This window comes from Astatotilapia calliptera, chromosome 9, assembly GCF_964374335.1.
Source record: "Astatotilapia calliptera chromosome 9, fAstCal68.1, whole genome shotgun sequence".
In the NCBI taxonomy this organism is placed as follows: domain Eukaryota; kingdom Metazoa; phylum Chordata; class Actinopteri; order Cichliformes; family Cichlidae; genus Astatotilapia; species Astatotilapia calliptera.
Genome location: NC_137430.1, coordinates 25313952 through 25330013, shown reverse-complemented (window position 1 = coordinate 25330013; position 16062 = coordinate 25313952). Strand labels below are relative to the sequence as shown.

The 16062-nt window shown below is 39.6% G+C and overlaps 1 protein-coding gene across 1 annotated transcript in view; it reads left to right on the top strand.

Annotated features, from left to right (window-relative positions):
- Positions 1–16062, top strand: part of gpr158a (G protein-coupled receptor 158a) — a 97059-nt gene that overhangs the window by 66096 nt on the left and 14901 nt on the right. The window contains exons 6-7 of the mRNA XM_026180083.2: positions 11896–12005; positions 14684–14922. Coding sequence (XP_026035868.2) covers positions 11896–12005; positions 14684–14922 — 349 coding nt within the window. The remainder of the gene's footprint in view (positions 1–11895; positions 12006–14683; positions 14923–16062) is intronic.

Genomic DNA, 16062 nt, shown 5'->3' with positions numbered 1-16062 from the left:
TGACCTGACAGGCCATGAAACACAGTCTGCCACCCGTTAGTCTGCCTTTCTCTGCTCTGCCTGCCATCCAAGCTGCTCTGACACTTTCAATCTGACTTGAGTGGATCTGGAGAGTTGTTTTGTGCATGTGCAGCCTTCCCTTCATACTCTACTTCCTTTCCTCCTTCTGAAAAATCCAGAGTCTCCCAAAGCATACAGAGACTAAGCTGAGGATGCGTTGCTGTAGCTCAAGTGCTCCTACTTGCTTGAGCAGAGAGACAAGAACTATGAGAGAGTGGGGAAAAAAAGAGAGTTGTATGGCATGCAGGCAGGCTATTTCCTCTGATATGTCTCATTGTGTCCTAGCAAGATGGGAATATCTCTCTCTGAGGTTGTAACTGGTGATGAGAAGGGAAGGGAATGTGGGAGGTGGGTGCAAGTCAGCTCCAGTCTTGACTGAGCAGAGGCTGAGCTGGATGTAATTTACACTCAGCCCACCTCAGGGAGCGGCGGGAGGAGAAGAAACCATTACCTCCCTCCAGAAAGCTGCCCTTCCCATGTGGCAGTGTCAGCTTTCATATAAAAATGGATCCATTGCTATTACAACACTCCACCTCTCTTCTGCTTCCACCTCCCACCGCAGCTCCCTCCCACTCTCTCATACTGAAGGTGTTTCGTAGATTAGAAATAGAAGGGTCGGGGAATGAGCAGGAGATGATGACCGGACAAAGTGGGGCATGGGCGGACCGCATGGCTGTCACCATTTCATGTCAAAACATTAAAAGTAGCGTGAGAGCTTTGTTGTGACAGAATGATTCCCGAGGCTGCACAATCCCATTCTCTACTCAGATGGAGACAGACACACTAAATGGCTGAAAGTCATTTTTCTCCCTTTTAGCTGGTAGCAGTTTCCAAAGAAACTGTGATAACAAAAGGCTGAAATTCGGCACTGTCTGTTCTTTTGACTGGAACTGGCTAATGTTTTTAGCGCTTGGTGTTAGTCGTTTTTGAACCTAAATTGTGATGTGTTTATACTCCATAATTGACAGATGACTAATATATGATGTTGTATTTCTGCACTTTCATTTCGGTAAGTGCTCCATTAGGATGATGTTGCTCTTATACCCGTCATCGCTGGCAACCCTGAAAATAATTCAAACTGTAATTTTGTATTACGCAAAGTTTGTTGCAGGCTATTTTTTAAAATCTGTTAATAAATAGTAAGACCTTTACAGTATGAAGCTATCTAACAATGATTCAGCAAACACTGCTGTGACTACAGTAAAACTGCTCAAAAACTAACATTAACCTCTTAGGACCTGGCGTCCACATCACATTTTGGGTTATTTAGACCAAAATACTCAATGTTACTCTACAAGGGCCTGATATCCACTTACGAGGACATTATACTGCTACTGTTCTATCGAAATTTTAAACAAATATCCTCATATGTGGAAACAAAAATTAGGTTAAAAAAATCTGGTAATTCTTTGTTTTTACATTCATCAGGTCCCAATCGGCCCATTTATCAAAGAGAAATTAAAAATGCATGCCGTGGAAGAGTTTGGGTTTTAGGAGGTTAATCTTCATGTGAGATTAACATCAGCTGATGGGTTGGCTCTTATCTCTTGATACCTTTACACACAGTCATGTATAGTGTTTTAATTAACCTGCTTCAGCTATGCAAAGTTGCTGTGCTCTGCAAGCTGGTTTGCAACATACCATGTTCCCAGCGCATATTTCATTCTGCATCCGATGGCGTCTGTTGTGATTGATATCTGCTCAAGTTTGTGCTGAGGTATTTCCTGGAGAGACAGGAGGTCTGGGAATGGAGCCATAGCTCTAATACAAATATCTGAATTTTATTTAATGTAATAACTATGGAGAACGACAGGTTATATATCTGCTTTAGTCGTAGTCCTCACAGGTCTCACTCGGGCAAAATGTCTATCCATTCATCCTTTTTCTTAAATGCTCATCCAATTCAGGTTCGTATGCAGACTGTGGAGCACCATAAAGAGGTCACCAGTCTATCACAGGTTAAATGACAAACAGGAATTAACAGGAAAACACAACAAAAACTAAATTTAAATAGCACACTCCATAAATACTAAACTAGAACTGAAGTAAGGACCCACTCAGCTTAATAATAACAATTAGAAATCTAGAGTTTAAGAATATGAAACACAAACTAGGAGCACTTAAACGTGAAACAACCCTCAACAAAGCCCACGAGTGCCACAGACCATAACAGTAACAGACAGAATATTGTGCGGTCTGAGCCCAGCACATATGGAAGCTTTTTTCCACTACTGGAATTTAATAGTTTTTTCCATCTGTAAGTGAAAATGTCAGGTTAGTATGTTGAAATTTTGACTTACAGTTATAACTAATGAGATACTAACTCAAAATTTTGAGTTATATCACTTTTTTGGGCAGCTTCAGTTGCCTCAAGGTGCTTTATATTGTAATGTAATATAAAGCACCTCTCTACAATACTACAGAGAAAACGCCAACAATCAGATGGCCCCTTATGAGCAAGCGCTTTAGCGACAGTGGGAAGGAAAAACTTCCTTTAAACAGGAAGAAACCACTGGCAGAACCAGGCTCAAGGAGGGGCGGCCATCTGCCGTGAGCAGTTGGGGGTGAGGGGAGGAAGAAAGGACAAAAGACATTCATTCAGGAAAAATGGTGATCATTTAGTTGGTTGACTGTGTGAGTTACTGTGAGGTACAGAGCACCTTAGTGTCTTTTAGCTCATTGCCCTATAACCTGAAAACTTCCTCTAAATGCTTCATAAGAACTCAGCTCACTAATAATTTTGTCTCTGCATTTAAGCAGCCATTATTTTGTGAAGACAGAGGATTTTAAAAACATAAGAAAACAGACCACAGTTAATTTTTGCTCTCTGCTCTTTAGTGAAAGCAGTATACTGATTTAATGGCACAAAGGGAGAGGTCTGTCGTCCCCTGCGATCAATATCCTGTGGCATCCTGACCTTCACAAGAAGGTGGATCTATCCCTAAAGCTTTCACCTTTTGCACCAAACACCCTGCACCTATGCATTTGCATTTTTATTGTCTGCACATAACAACTTAATTACACACTGCTGCTTCTCGGAGTGCTTCTTCTAACTGCATTAGTCTGATAAAAGAATCCACCCACTTCCTTTTTTAAGTGTTATTTGCTGAATATCTCTTTTTTGCCCTGCAGCGAGAGCTAATTATCCAAAGCGTCCTAGCACTAAATGATTTTTGTTACACTCTGTGGCGCATCTAGTTTGGGTGTCATATTTTTGTTGTGGGTGTACAGCCATTCTTACATGAAGCCTTCGGGGAATGAAAAGTGCTAAAGTTTGTGTTAAAAGTTTGCTATGACAGGTTCTGTTTACATTTACAGGATAAAACTGACTTCTTCAGTTAAGGTCACATTAAGGTCTAAATATCCAAAAGCAAAACCCGAGTACCATAAAACCTATTGTACAGTAACCTGTACAAATGGTAGTAATGACATATTACATAATAATGTTGTTTTTGTCTCATTTTAACAAGACTTCTCAAGTAGTTTCTAACCTGCAGATTCATTTTCTCCTATTGCGTTTTTTCTACTCAAAATAACAAGACATTCTTCCCGTTTAACCCCAAATTATAGCCCCTTTTGCAAAAGTTAACCTCACACGTGAGTTCAAATCCTTTGTTAAATTCTTTGGATTTTATTGAAGAACAAATATCACACAGACTATCTGCAGCTTTTAAACGGTGACACATAACAAAACTTCAAAGAATGTTAAAGTAGCCAACATCACAATAGCTCCCTGGAAAGCTGATGCTCACACCACAGCTGGCCGGCTTGCGTCACAGTCCTATCAACAGGGACACTTTCTGGTGGGTAACCAACCCAGTGAATCTCAGTGTGGAAGCCAGCTGGTGGGTGCTGAAATGAGAGATGATTAGGAATGAGAGATAACCGCAAATTAAGTGACTGAGTGTTGATTGAATCACTAAGTGGGTGAGTGAGTGAATCTTGCTTGTGTCATGTTTGTCTGCACTTTCAGTCTCCCATTGCTCCTTACTGTTCAACATAGATCTTCTTAGTTCAACATAGATATAATATATAATAATATATCATATATTTCGTCCCATGCCTGTTTCTATTGTCAGTTCTTATCATTTTTCTATTTAATCATTATAATTTTCTAAATTGGCTTTTAGGAGAAATGTGCTAAATGTCATACCATCAACATTTAAGTGGAAAAGAAAGAATAAAATATAGATATCCTCAACTGCACCAAAAGGTAATCCAAATAAACACAGTGCATTGACCATAAGGTTGCTCTCTTCCAATTCATTTCAAAAGCAGACCCATAACCTCGTCCACCGTAAGTGAAAAACTCAAAAAACTGTTTTAGTAGTTGTTGTGAATCATCTGCCTTGCCCTTACTAAGGCTACGTCCAAACATACACAGGTATTTTGGAAAACTGAGATTTTTTTCCTTTTCGTTTAAAAAAAAATCCCAAATCCCATTTCTGAAAAAATATCTCTAAGATCTCTAAGATTATCAGCAACAGTATTTTGTCTATATCCGCCATTGTAGAAATTCATCTCAGGTAAACAATAACGTGACGAAGGACAGCGTCAAAAAAGGCGCACAGCTTTGACGTTGCGTGACTAAATCTCAGTTTTCCTCGTCCACGTGTAAACGCATAAACTGAGTTTTTCGAAAATCTCCACCCTGGCAGGAGTTTTTAAAAATCTCCATTTTCAGTAATCCAAAACGCCGTTTACGTGTGGACAAAAGGCCCAAACGGATAGAAAAAGCTGTGTTTTCAAAAATACCGTGTAGGTAAGACTTTTCAACTTCTCAGACTTTTTTTTTTTAAATCTGATTTACTTGTTCAGTTTAGATTAAGTAATTATTCTGGGTAATATTAACACTCATCTTTATGAAGAATATGACAGCCTCAACACTGCAATAAAATTGCAATAACTTGTCCTGACATATAGCATAGAAACTTAACATTTAACATTAATCCCTAAAAACTCTCTTTTGTCTGAGTATTTTAATAACATTCAGATTTACAATGTTTTATATTACAAAACACTAGCAAATAAATTTCAATACAGTAGATGCCTTTGTTTCTGGAAATGCTATAACTGAACTATGGAAGCGATTCCTCCATGGTTGTTTTCTTTCATGTCATGTACCAGCAGAGTGGGAATCAGCTACTTAAACTTTACTCCGACAGAAGTTGATTATTTTGTTAATAGTTGTACATCCTCACTTAGTGCAATGCTGGATATGTAGCTAGTACTGTGGCTCATCTGAAAAGGAAAATGTCAAAGAGATGCTTGACCCACTGGTACAAAATGCACAGAAAAGTAAACCTGTTGAACTGCTCAGTAATTCAACTATTCAATCAGCCATTCCAGTGGCAGCAGCTCAGCTGTTGACACTACCATTGTTTTTGTTTTTTTTGTTTTTTTGTTATTGTTTTTTTTTACATACTACTTATGTGACCAAACTAGTAAGCAAGCATATGTGTATGTCCCATAATATCCAACTGCTCCTAGTTATTATTAATTGGTTAACAGGATAATAACACATAACAAGAATATTTGTTGTTTAAAAAAGGTAGCAGCAAATTATTTTAGATTTTTGTAATTTAAGTCAAAATTCAGTGACATAGAAGATTCCAGAACTCTTAAAAATATTCAGTTGTGCATTTTTACAACTTCAAATATTTATATTTGCATATGAAAGCTCATCTCAGGTATATGTCTGTATAACACTTTGTGTTGTGTTGTAGCTTCCACATGATAAGACTTTGTTTTAGAGAGCAGGTGCAGAACCAGGTTGTGATAAGTCAGGTGTCTGCAGAGCCTGGAGACCAGGCCAGCAGATAAAACTTCATCATCTAGGCCAGGGGTCGGCAACCTGTGGCATGCGGCTCTTTAGTCCTTATAGTGCGGCTCCGTGTGGTTTGGGAAAATAAATTAGAAGTATTTAGCTGAAGTGTATTTTATTTATGTTAGTTCTCTTTTTTAACTTGTAGTTCTAAATTGGAAGATTATTGTGATATTGAAATATAAAAATACAAATATATTCTATTATTTTTTCATCGCTCAAAATAAGCATCACACTTGCGGAAGCCGGTGTACCCGCCGTGCATTTATCGAGACTTTCAACCCCAGGTAGGCCAATTATGGACCTTCGGATCCACATTATGTCAGCAGCTATTCTCCACCGTGAACTATGTTAAAAACAAACACCGCTCACGCCTCACAGATGACAGCTTACAGTCCTGCGTAAAGATAAAAGCCCCGATTTGCAGACGCTGTGCACAGAGGTTCAGGAGCAGAAGTCCCATTGTAAACATATCACGGCAGACCCGACGATGTTTCCATGAACACGCTTTTCAGAATCTCTTTATTGACCCCTTTTCACACACAGTTGCTGTACGCATACAGCCGGCTGTAGCTTTGCAGCTCACAGCCCGACACACACCAACAACAGCATAGATAGCACAGACGTTAAGGCGGCGAGGCGTGATTGCGGGTGCCGCTCAGGTGCGTCCGCCTCCCCTGCAGCGGCTCTGTAGACCACGCCCCACCACACACATTAACCAGGTAAAATACATATTTAGGCAGAATTTTGCAAATATCTATTTTTCATCTTTTAGCAGCATAGTGCTTTTTTCCAATTATTTTTTAAAAGTCAGGTCAAGGCTCCAAAAGCCCAAAGGCAATATAAGGGTGGCGGCTCACAACAGTTTTTGTTTGCTACATGGATCATTTTAGTTCAGCTGGGTGTCTTTCCTTTGGTTATATTTCTTTAAGAGTTCAAAATGTGTTAATTACATAAATAAAATGTAACTTTCTTTGTAGCACTTCATGGATTTCATAAGCAACACACCTTAGTTGTTCACAAAAAGCATAAAGGTAAAAAACAATATATTCAGTGTTATCTTCATTTTAGATGTCAAAAAGTATTTGCGGCTCCCAGTGTTTTCGTTTGCGTGGAAACCGGGTCCAAATGGCTCTTTGGGTGTGAAAGGTTGCTGACCCTTGATCTAGGCGTTTATCCAGCTGGGACATATTCACCTACCTGCCTGAAAGCAAAACAAAACAAAAACTACGTTATCTAAATGTCTTCACTACTAGTTGCAAAATCTGTTGCATGCAAACTGACAGAAGAACTAGCACTTTTTAAAATCTCAAATAGCAATAGGATGAGATTCAAGAAATGAAAAAAGTAAAACTGGAAAGTGGACTGCTCAGCTCAGCTGAAGCCTTTGCTATGTTGTAAGCAAACGACAAGGCAAATGGGGCTGAGATAGAGGCTTGATATTAGTTCATAATTGTCTCCTTGATATTGATGTCCATTAGATAGGTATACTGTACCTCACTTGCATGCATATACACCATACACACACACACATATTCACCAATAACATTTGATCCTTTTCCTTCCCCTCCCCACAACGCTGAATCCAGTATTCCCAGCACTTAACATCGATTATTAATGGAAGGTTTCAAAAGAGAAGGAGGGCAGAAACTGATCTTACTCTTTATACCCACTAACATTAAGAGAAACCTGTCTGAGGATCGGGGCCAGTAACTTCCCAGAAACCTTACTGATGGGAAGTACTGTGCCAGCATAAATTGATTGTGTAATTTCTGCAGATCATCATGAAACCTGAGGGTCATGGTAATGTCTGACAATAGCGACTTATTTTTGCCTTTTGGTCTGAGAATTTTTGAAGACACGTGTGGACAAGTGACCACCTCTGAGGCTGAAAAATGAAGCCAAGTGAGAAGCATCAAAAAGTGCAGTTCCTTAAATGGCCACATGAGGGTGGCTCCAAAAGGAAGTCCTCAAAATGTTGAGCTAGACAGCATTAAACAGCATCAACCACTACCAGTAGTTTTTTTGTTTGTTTTCTTATTTTTAATTGGATAAATCATCCAAAAAGATACTTTAGTAATGGGTGTGACCACTTTGAAAGTTAGTCAAAGGAAGTACGATGAAGCCAGAAGTCATTGAAGTCATTGAACTAGACCTCTCCACCATGTTTGTATCAGCAGCGATCATCAAAATGATTTGGTATTACCTTTTAATGTCTTCATCATCTGTCATTCGAACTGTAGTAAGATGAACACGACACAACATCCATCCATTATCCAATTCACGACTGCAGGAGAGAAGGATGAAAAGGATGTCTTAAATGTTTGTACATATCCATCACTTTTTGTTTCTTGTTGTGAGCCATTAAAATAACCAGAGGTGAGATCGCACCATTAAAAGAGAAGCTCAGACTGCTAAATGTGTAAAAAAAGTTTTTTATGACAGCTTATTCAGATCATTTAAAGCCAGCCCTCAAGGGAAGAATGTGGCGGATAACACCTCCCCGTTTCCGTCTCATCACAAACAACACCAGTCTTAAAACTGGCACGTGATGGAGATTCAGATGCTATTTGGTAGTTTATCTAAAAGGGAGTCCTGAGCTGTGTTTTCCCATTGTGCATTTTTACTCCTGTTCCTGTGCCCTCTCCTGTCCCCGTGGAGCCAAACGTGCGTCAGCAAGTTGCTCGGCGGCAGCCTGGCTATCTTTTTATCAGCTCCTGTTCCTCTGCTCTTTATTTTGTGAAAAAGGTAACGCATTGAGGAGCAGTCACACATCGTTTAGATATTTATGTTAATCCCACCTATTTAAAAAAAAAGGCTTTTAAAAAACATATTGACAGTAGATATAGTATTAAGCACCTTGTATGTATTGAAAATGAACAGCTCAGCACTCTTTAAGTCTTTATTTCCTCAGCACAACGTTCCTTTTGCAAAATCGAGTCAAACTGTTCATGCTTTGTTTGAATCAGAAGTTTCTCCAGTTGGTCTTCCAGACTCTGTGAGCTGATGAAGATGTGGGCCACCGTTCCTCCCGTGGGGTCCTCTGTGTCCCTTAACTGACTCGAACCTAGTGAGCAAAAATATCCACATGCCTGCGTCTTCGCCGCTGCCTGAGGGAACGTATTAATGCCTCAGCTAATCCGATTAACATTAACAATCCCGCAGGGGAAATCTCTGCACATCTGCAACGGACAGATAATTACGTCGCCTCAGATGTTTGTTTCTTTTTTCTCTCTGTTTGTTCTGGCTCTTTTTATGTCTTTGGAAGACCATCAGCGTTTTTTTACCAGCATGGATGGGCACTGTTTAGCATGCTCAGGTCCTTGTAGAAGAATCTACTCGTGAAGATGTAACATAGGAGGATGCGCTCTGTGTCTCAAGGGCAAGCTTTCACTGCACTTTACTGTTATGACTAATTCAGTTCATGGATTTTCTCTTTGATGTATAAAAGGTAAATTTCTCATGAAAATGACTCTACCAAAATGGTTTCACCTCCCGTAATAGTGGCAGCATCAGTAGTACTACTATTAATTGTACTATAGTTATAATTATTGGAGAAAATAATGCTAATTATTAGAAATTTCTCTACCTGTTTCTTTCTTAGACATTTATTCATTGAGTGTTATATCTGAGACACTATGTGCAGAACATGTCAGTTGTTTTTCATTCCTAATTGCTCTATTATGCAATCATTGTAGTGTAAGGGTTGTTTACTTGTATGCTCGCAACAATATCAAAGCACCGGCTGAACCCTGACGATGTGTGTGAGGCATTTTAGGAGCGAAGCGGTAAGCGTCAGTCACTCATTATGATGTTATCCTGTTAACAGAAGGTTTCTTTCAAAGATTATCTGAGCTGAGTCACTGTTGTTGGAGTTCAAACAATGCACTAAAGAGAGGAATGCGGATTTAAATCCCTAAAGATTGGGAGACTATTCCTGGATGAGTTTCATTCTGCCAGACTGGAAGAGCTAGACATTAAATTCATCAAATCACCAACAACACTGTGATATTCATACCGGCCCTCAATATAGTCTCTTTCATTTTGTTTTTCACTTGAAAATTAAAAATTACACTAAAAAGTAGTGACAACCAATTCCAGCCTGGTCAAAGTTTAGCTCAAACTTTTACCAAAGGTTGGCCAAGCTGAAATAATTATTTATAAATGAGATAGAGCGCTGAATGCACATATAACACACACACACACACACTGCTTTATCTTGCTCATAAAACGATGTCTGGCAAATCACAAGATTCAAATATAATCAGTGTTTTAAGTAATCTTCTATTGAGTTATTAAATTATTAGCATTATTAATTTATTAGCTTGGTTTCTTTGTGTTATGTGTTTGGTTTGATTTGATTTTTTTTAATCTTTTAGTGACATTTCTCAAAAGGTTATGGTTGGGGTCAATCCATGTACAATGTGGAGGGAATTTTCAGCCTTGATATGCAGTGTCAACATTGTTCTTGTTATGGTTGTTAATAAAGCTTGTAAGATAATTACAAATGAGTGGTCATACCCTTAAAATGTGTCAAAGGGAAAAATATACAGTGAAAATAATAATAAAATAGTAGTTACTGGATGTAACCGCGAGCTTAAGCTCCTTTACTTACTGGGCTTCACAGGGTGCTGACAATATGGTAAGTCAAGTATGCATATTTAATTTTACGATATGCATATACAGTAACACTGCGTGCATATTTAATAATACTAGAATATTTATAATTTCAGCTATTTGTAGTTATTTTGTTATATTTTATATCTTTGTTATATATTCGTTTAGTTAGTTACTATGCTTTACTGTCTCATAGCAACTGTGAGCACATCATTTCCTCTGGATTTCATTTTTGGTGGTCGTGTCCACTTATTGTTCTGTTTGACACTGCCCCTTCTTGAATAGGTTGTATATCAACATACCTGGACCATAAACCTTCTGAAGTTTTTATTTATTTAGTTATTTTTCCATCAAGGGAACCTGATCATTGGCACATAGTTTTGCCGTACACCAACAAGCTTTTTAAAGTATTGTTCTAAGAAAGCTATCTTATACCTTTTAGTGGAGCAAACCTTTTGTTGTTTCTGCAGCTGTTGTACATATTGTATCTGTTAGGTACTTTTTAGTGCTCAATCAGACTGGAAAAGTGCTCAACAAATGTTACTTTTTCATTATTGAGAAGCAAGCTCAGCAGCTGTTTAGCCATAGTAATTTTAGTACGGTCAAAACTTTTGATCCTTGAGAGTCCTAGAAGTAAGTCCAAGTGTATGCGCTCAACTGATGCCCAGACCTTTTGATCATAGCACATGATCTTCATCAGCAGATGGAGCTGCTCTTTGTAGCATATGAGAAAAAATAAAAATTTGGTGCTCTTTTTTTTTTTTTGGCCGACATGAGCAAAAAGGTCCTAGAATTCAAGCAGCATTTGATCTTTTATGTCAACACATTCATGACATCCCTGGAAACACCATCTGCTGACAAAAACCACTATAAAAAAAAAAAGTTCACAGCCCCAAAACACACTGAGTTCATCTGCAGCATCGGCGATACACACTGATGGTCACTTTTGCTGTATTTTAAATTCCCTTTGATGGATGAAAGGTGGCAGAGGAAGTAGAAAAGGTTTAGAGAACACAAGCAAAATAGCTTCCTGAGTAGATTCTGTGGTGAAACAAAGCAAGTAACTGATTATAGAGGGACTTAATGTGCGATAGGATGTACAGTAAACTAAACTGCATAAACCCACTCATTCACTTGTGCGACACCAAAGGAGAACAGTTGGAGAAAACCAACATTTAAATAAGATTACTTTACTGTTTATAGAGACGTCCACTGAGAGCACAATGAGGCAGCAGCTTCCCACGAATTTAAATGTAATTTCCCAGGGAAAGAGGGCCCATTATCATTTAGATAGAAAAAACACTCACAGTTGGGTGGCTCTTTTATTTATTTATTTATTTTTCAGTTTCTTTTCACGACCTTTGTTGTTTAATGCTTCTTCTGTCCTCTTCCAGGTTGGGATTCTCTACTTCCAGCCCAGTGTTTTCCGTTGCATCCTTCTGCGTTGGGTTCGACTGCTGGGTTTCGCTACCGTCTACGGGATGCTGACTCTTAAGTTGTACAGGTACTTCACCCACAGTTCGACACTGTTATCCATCCCTGGAAGCACTCATCAGATTATATTACACCTGACCTCTTAATCCTTTGATAAAGAGTCCTGTGATGTGTCATGGCAGCGTGTTTTTCAGCTACTTCATCACCAGGCTATACTGCCTCATTAAGTGGTAAAGTAATTAAGAAAACACGGAGCGCATTGGCCCCAAATGAGCTCCATATTTAACAAAGTCCTGAATGACAGTTGCTGAGAAAAAGACAAAAGCAGAACTCAGGGACAGAAAGCATCGCCAGAGGATGCAGTGGAGTGGTGTTGGGGGGGAGTTCTCCAGCTGTGAATAGCTGTTAATGAGACAGGGTGGTCCACTGTATTTAAAGTGACAGTGATGAAATTCTTCATTTGTGGGCCTTTTTTTGTCAGGTGAATCTGTCAAAATGCGCTAATGGAGATACTGATTAAGAGGATGTGGCTAACACGAGCCGGGGCCCAGTTCACCCTTAGAGGTGCAAGTTAACATATTGCACAGATCAATTTTTGATGGGGGGCTCATTAGTGGAGAGAGCAGTGGACACTTCATCAATGTGCGTGAAGGGCAGAGCCTAAGAATAGCTATGCCGGTGATGTGTTTGAGCAGAGTTTAACTCATGTTCCACAGTCTGTGGATTTGGCAGGTGGAATAAGTGCTGCAAATGTGATGGCTAGCAGTTTTTTTCTGCTGCGCTGCTTTGCAGGAAGTCAGGAAAAAGTCTTGACATGTCATTTAATCATACCTCAAGGCACACTTTCTTTTAAACCAAAGCCCTTAAATAAGTTTGCAACATATTAGCATTTTTTAATAAATAGTGTAAAATTTCACCCATTTAGTGAGGTGACAAACAATAAGTTTGCTTTGTTTTTTTCTTTTCTGATCACTCAGCTCTAGGGTTGGGTGATATGTAAAAAATTTCCAACCGACAGTCGTCAGTCCAATAATCGTCGATCGACGATATATTCGTGTATGCGCAGACTTTTTGATGGGCGGAGCAATGTAATCATGCACGGACTGATTTGCTGTTTACAACACAGAAGGCCAAACATGGATGAACTAATTTCCCCAAAGAATTAGGGATGTCAGTGTTAATGTGGTCATCACGATTAAAAATTTTAACGCGCTTAAACCATCTGGAGTGCAGAATGAACAAACTTTGGACAAACTGCCTGAAATGCGTTGACAGAGACATTTCAGGGACTTTGACTCCGTCTGTGCTCCAGATGGGTTAATTGTTAATCGCGTTAGTCGTGATTATGCTGACAGCACTAAAAAAAGTATAAAGTTGCCAATTTGGGATGAAAGAGGTAAACCTAAGGATGTAACCAAAGCGGTGTGCCGCTTGTGCAGACGTATAGTGTGAACAAAGTACTCAAACACGACTAACTTGCATAAGCGTGTACGTGTCCACCATGCAGCTGAGTATGCAAGGCTATCACCAACTTCTGCAGCTCCATCAACACGCATTTGGGCACAGAATTTAGGAGCGTGCATTTGCTCGCAGATGAAAAAGGGTGCTGTTAAAACAGTGCTATTATTTTTTTTTCTGTTGACTGCTTCTATTAGCTCCATCATTATTAGCAAACTTACTCATGGGCAAATAAATAAATAAATCGACCTTGTAAAAACGATCACCAATGGCCTTAGCCTATCGTCGATAGTTGATATATTCGTCCTATCGCTCAACCCTACTCAGCTCTTTTTGTTATGTTTAGTAAGTTTAAGGCAGATAAACTGTTTTGGTTAAATTTCATGAACTAATATGGTCGAGAAAATCATCGATTCTGAGCATGTTGGAGCCAGTTCACAGGAAATGGTGCTAATAAAGGTAAATTCATCCATATAAAAAAAGTAATATGACGTATACTTCTCATTTCGCAAGAGACAGCATGACTAGACTAATATTTTACATCAGCATCCACCATCACGGTTAATTTTTTGCCAGGCCCACTTTTGATCACAGAGTTGACGTCGGCGTTTTCAGCATGTTTGTTTGGACACAGCAGCACACAATAAAAATCCTTTGAAAGGCTGCAATAGCACAGCAGAGAGTTTCAGTTCAGTGACTGCTATTGGCACAGGTGAGTGAAGTTCGTGTCCAAGGAGGAAGATGGGTCACACACTGACCTAAACACTTTGCATACACCCAAGTAGCATCAACAATTTATAGCCTTAACAGCCTGCGTTGTTTATGTTTTTTGGAATGAAACTTTTCAAGGAAATACATCACTTTCTCTTGCATTTTGATTAAAGTGAAGATTTAAGAATGAGTGGGCCCCTTGGGATTTTCTGGTTTTTAAGTGGGCCGCAGCAGTCTTGACTTTGGGATAAAGCTTAATAAGAGTCTATGAAAATTGAAATACTAGTTTTCTGTTAAGTATTTATGTCATATTGTGGAAGCAATATTTTTCCGATACTAATATTGCCATAGACTAATAAACCAGTGTGTAAAGCAGCTGTGATGTATTTTTTGCTTAAAGCTTTTGCATGTAGAAGGTTTCAAATTCTAGCAGATATGGGAAATAAAAAGATAAATACACTCAAGGCACACTGAGTGTAGAGGTATTTCCCTCTCATGGATACTCTGTTTACTTGAAATGACGACAGGCTTACATGAAACTTTGTGAAACAGTCTCAATGTGAGCTTCTCCCTCCACAGGGTGCTGAAGGTGTTCCTGTCCCGTACAGCCCAGAGGATCCCCTATATGACCAGCTGGCGAGTGCTACGTCTGCTGGGCATCATTCTGCTCATCGTCTGCTGGTTCCTGGTGGCTTGGACATCTGCTGTCTGTCAGAACCCGGACAGGAAGTTGGCTCTCATCGAGGTGGGCTACACGCCCAATGGGCTGCAGTTCAGCATGTGCCTCCTGGATCGCTGGGACTATATGATGGCTGTTGGTAAGTACCGTTACTGCCCTCTGCCTCTGCAGGGCGCTGTGAGTAGATTTAAGTGTGCTGCACTCTGCATGTGGGTAAGTGTGGTGAGGAAACGTGGGTTACTTGATGGACACGTGAAATTAAGAAGTGATTTGTTAGGCATGATAGCGATGGGAGTTGAAAGTGAGATGAGGGAAGAATGAGTGATGGGGTGAAGCTGGATGATTAAGACAACTCCCTTCCATGTACATTTGGAAATGTTTCCCAAAAGAAGACATTAATCCTCTCTACTGGTGCTACGCTTTTGGATGCTTTCCTGTGTTGTACACAGGAGGGGAAGGGCAACCAGCAGCAGATGAACACAGATGAGAAATCAAAGATGCTTTGAGAGCAGCATCTCACTTTGAGCAAGTCTGCATGCTGGTGTATGTCTGCTGACTCAGGCTTCATGAGAGAGCGCTGTGGTCGTTTTAGAGTTCTGGGAAAACAGATGGACCCCCAGCCGGGCCGCCATGCTGCGCTACTGTATACTGAGGACACATTTTCATTCTGTTTATTAGGAGGTAAAAATAGGTTGGCAATATGGAAGTGCGGGGCAACTCTGATGCCACCTGAATGCAGCTTATAATTTACACCCACAGAGATGCAATAAATCTTTCAGATTTAGAAATCCACACCTGCATTTGCTCGCAGCAAGAGATATAATTGTAGTATTTTCTGCTCTGCTGTGTTTCTGCGCAGAAACAATCCCATAAAAAATGAACTCCTATCGAATAAAGACGAATTGTTAAGACCCAAGCATGCAGCAAAACTGCACTTTCAGTAGTTGTTATCATGTGCTCGCATGTGCAGAGGTAGAGGACAGTACAGGCACACTGAGATTCTTGTATTAATCTTGTGCAGTCTAACTTTATAAACATGAAAACAGTAAAAAAGCAGTTATCAGCAGTCATGGTAAGAGAACACACTTCTTTTGCACACTCCTCTTCCACATCCCTCACACAGCCTCTCTTGTAAATCACATGCTGGTGCGAGTTAGTTTCTTGTGACACCCATGGCAAGGTTAAATATCATAGAACACAGAAACACTATAGAAATTAGTACATGAGTAGTGAGTAGTAAGTATTTTTTAAAAATATTGCACCATACAACCTAGAGAGA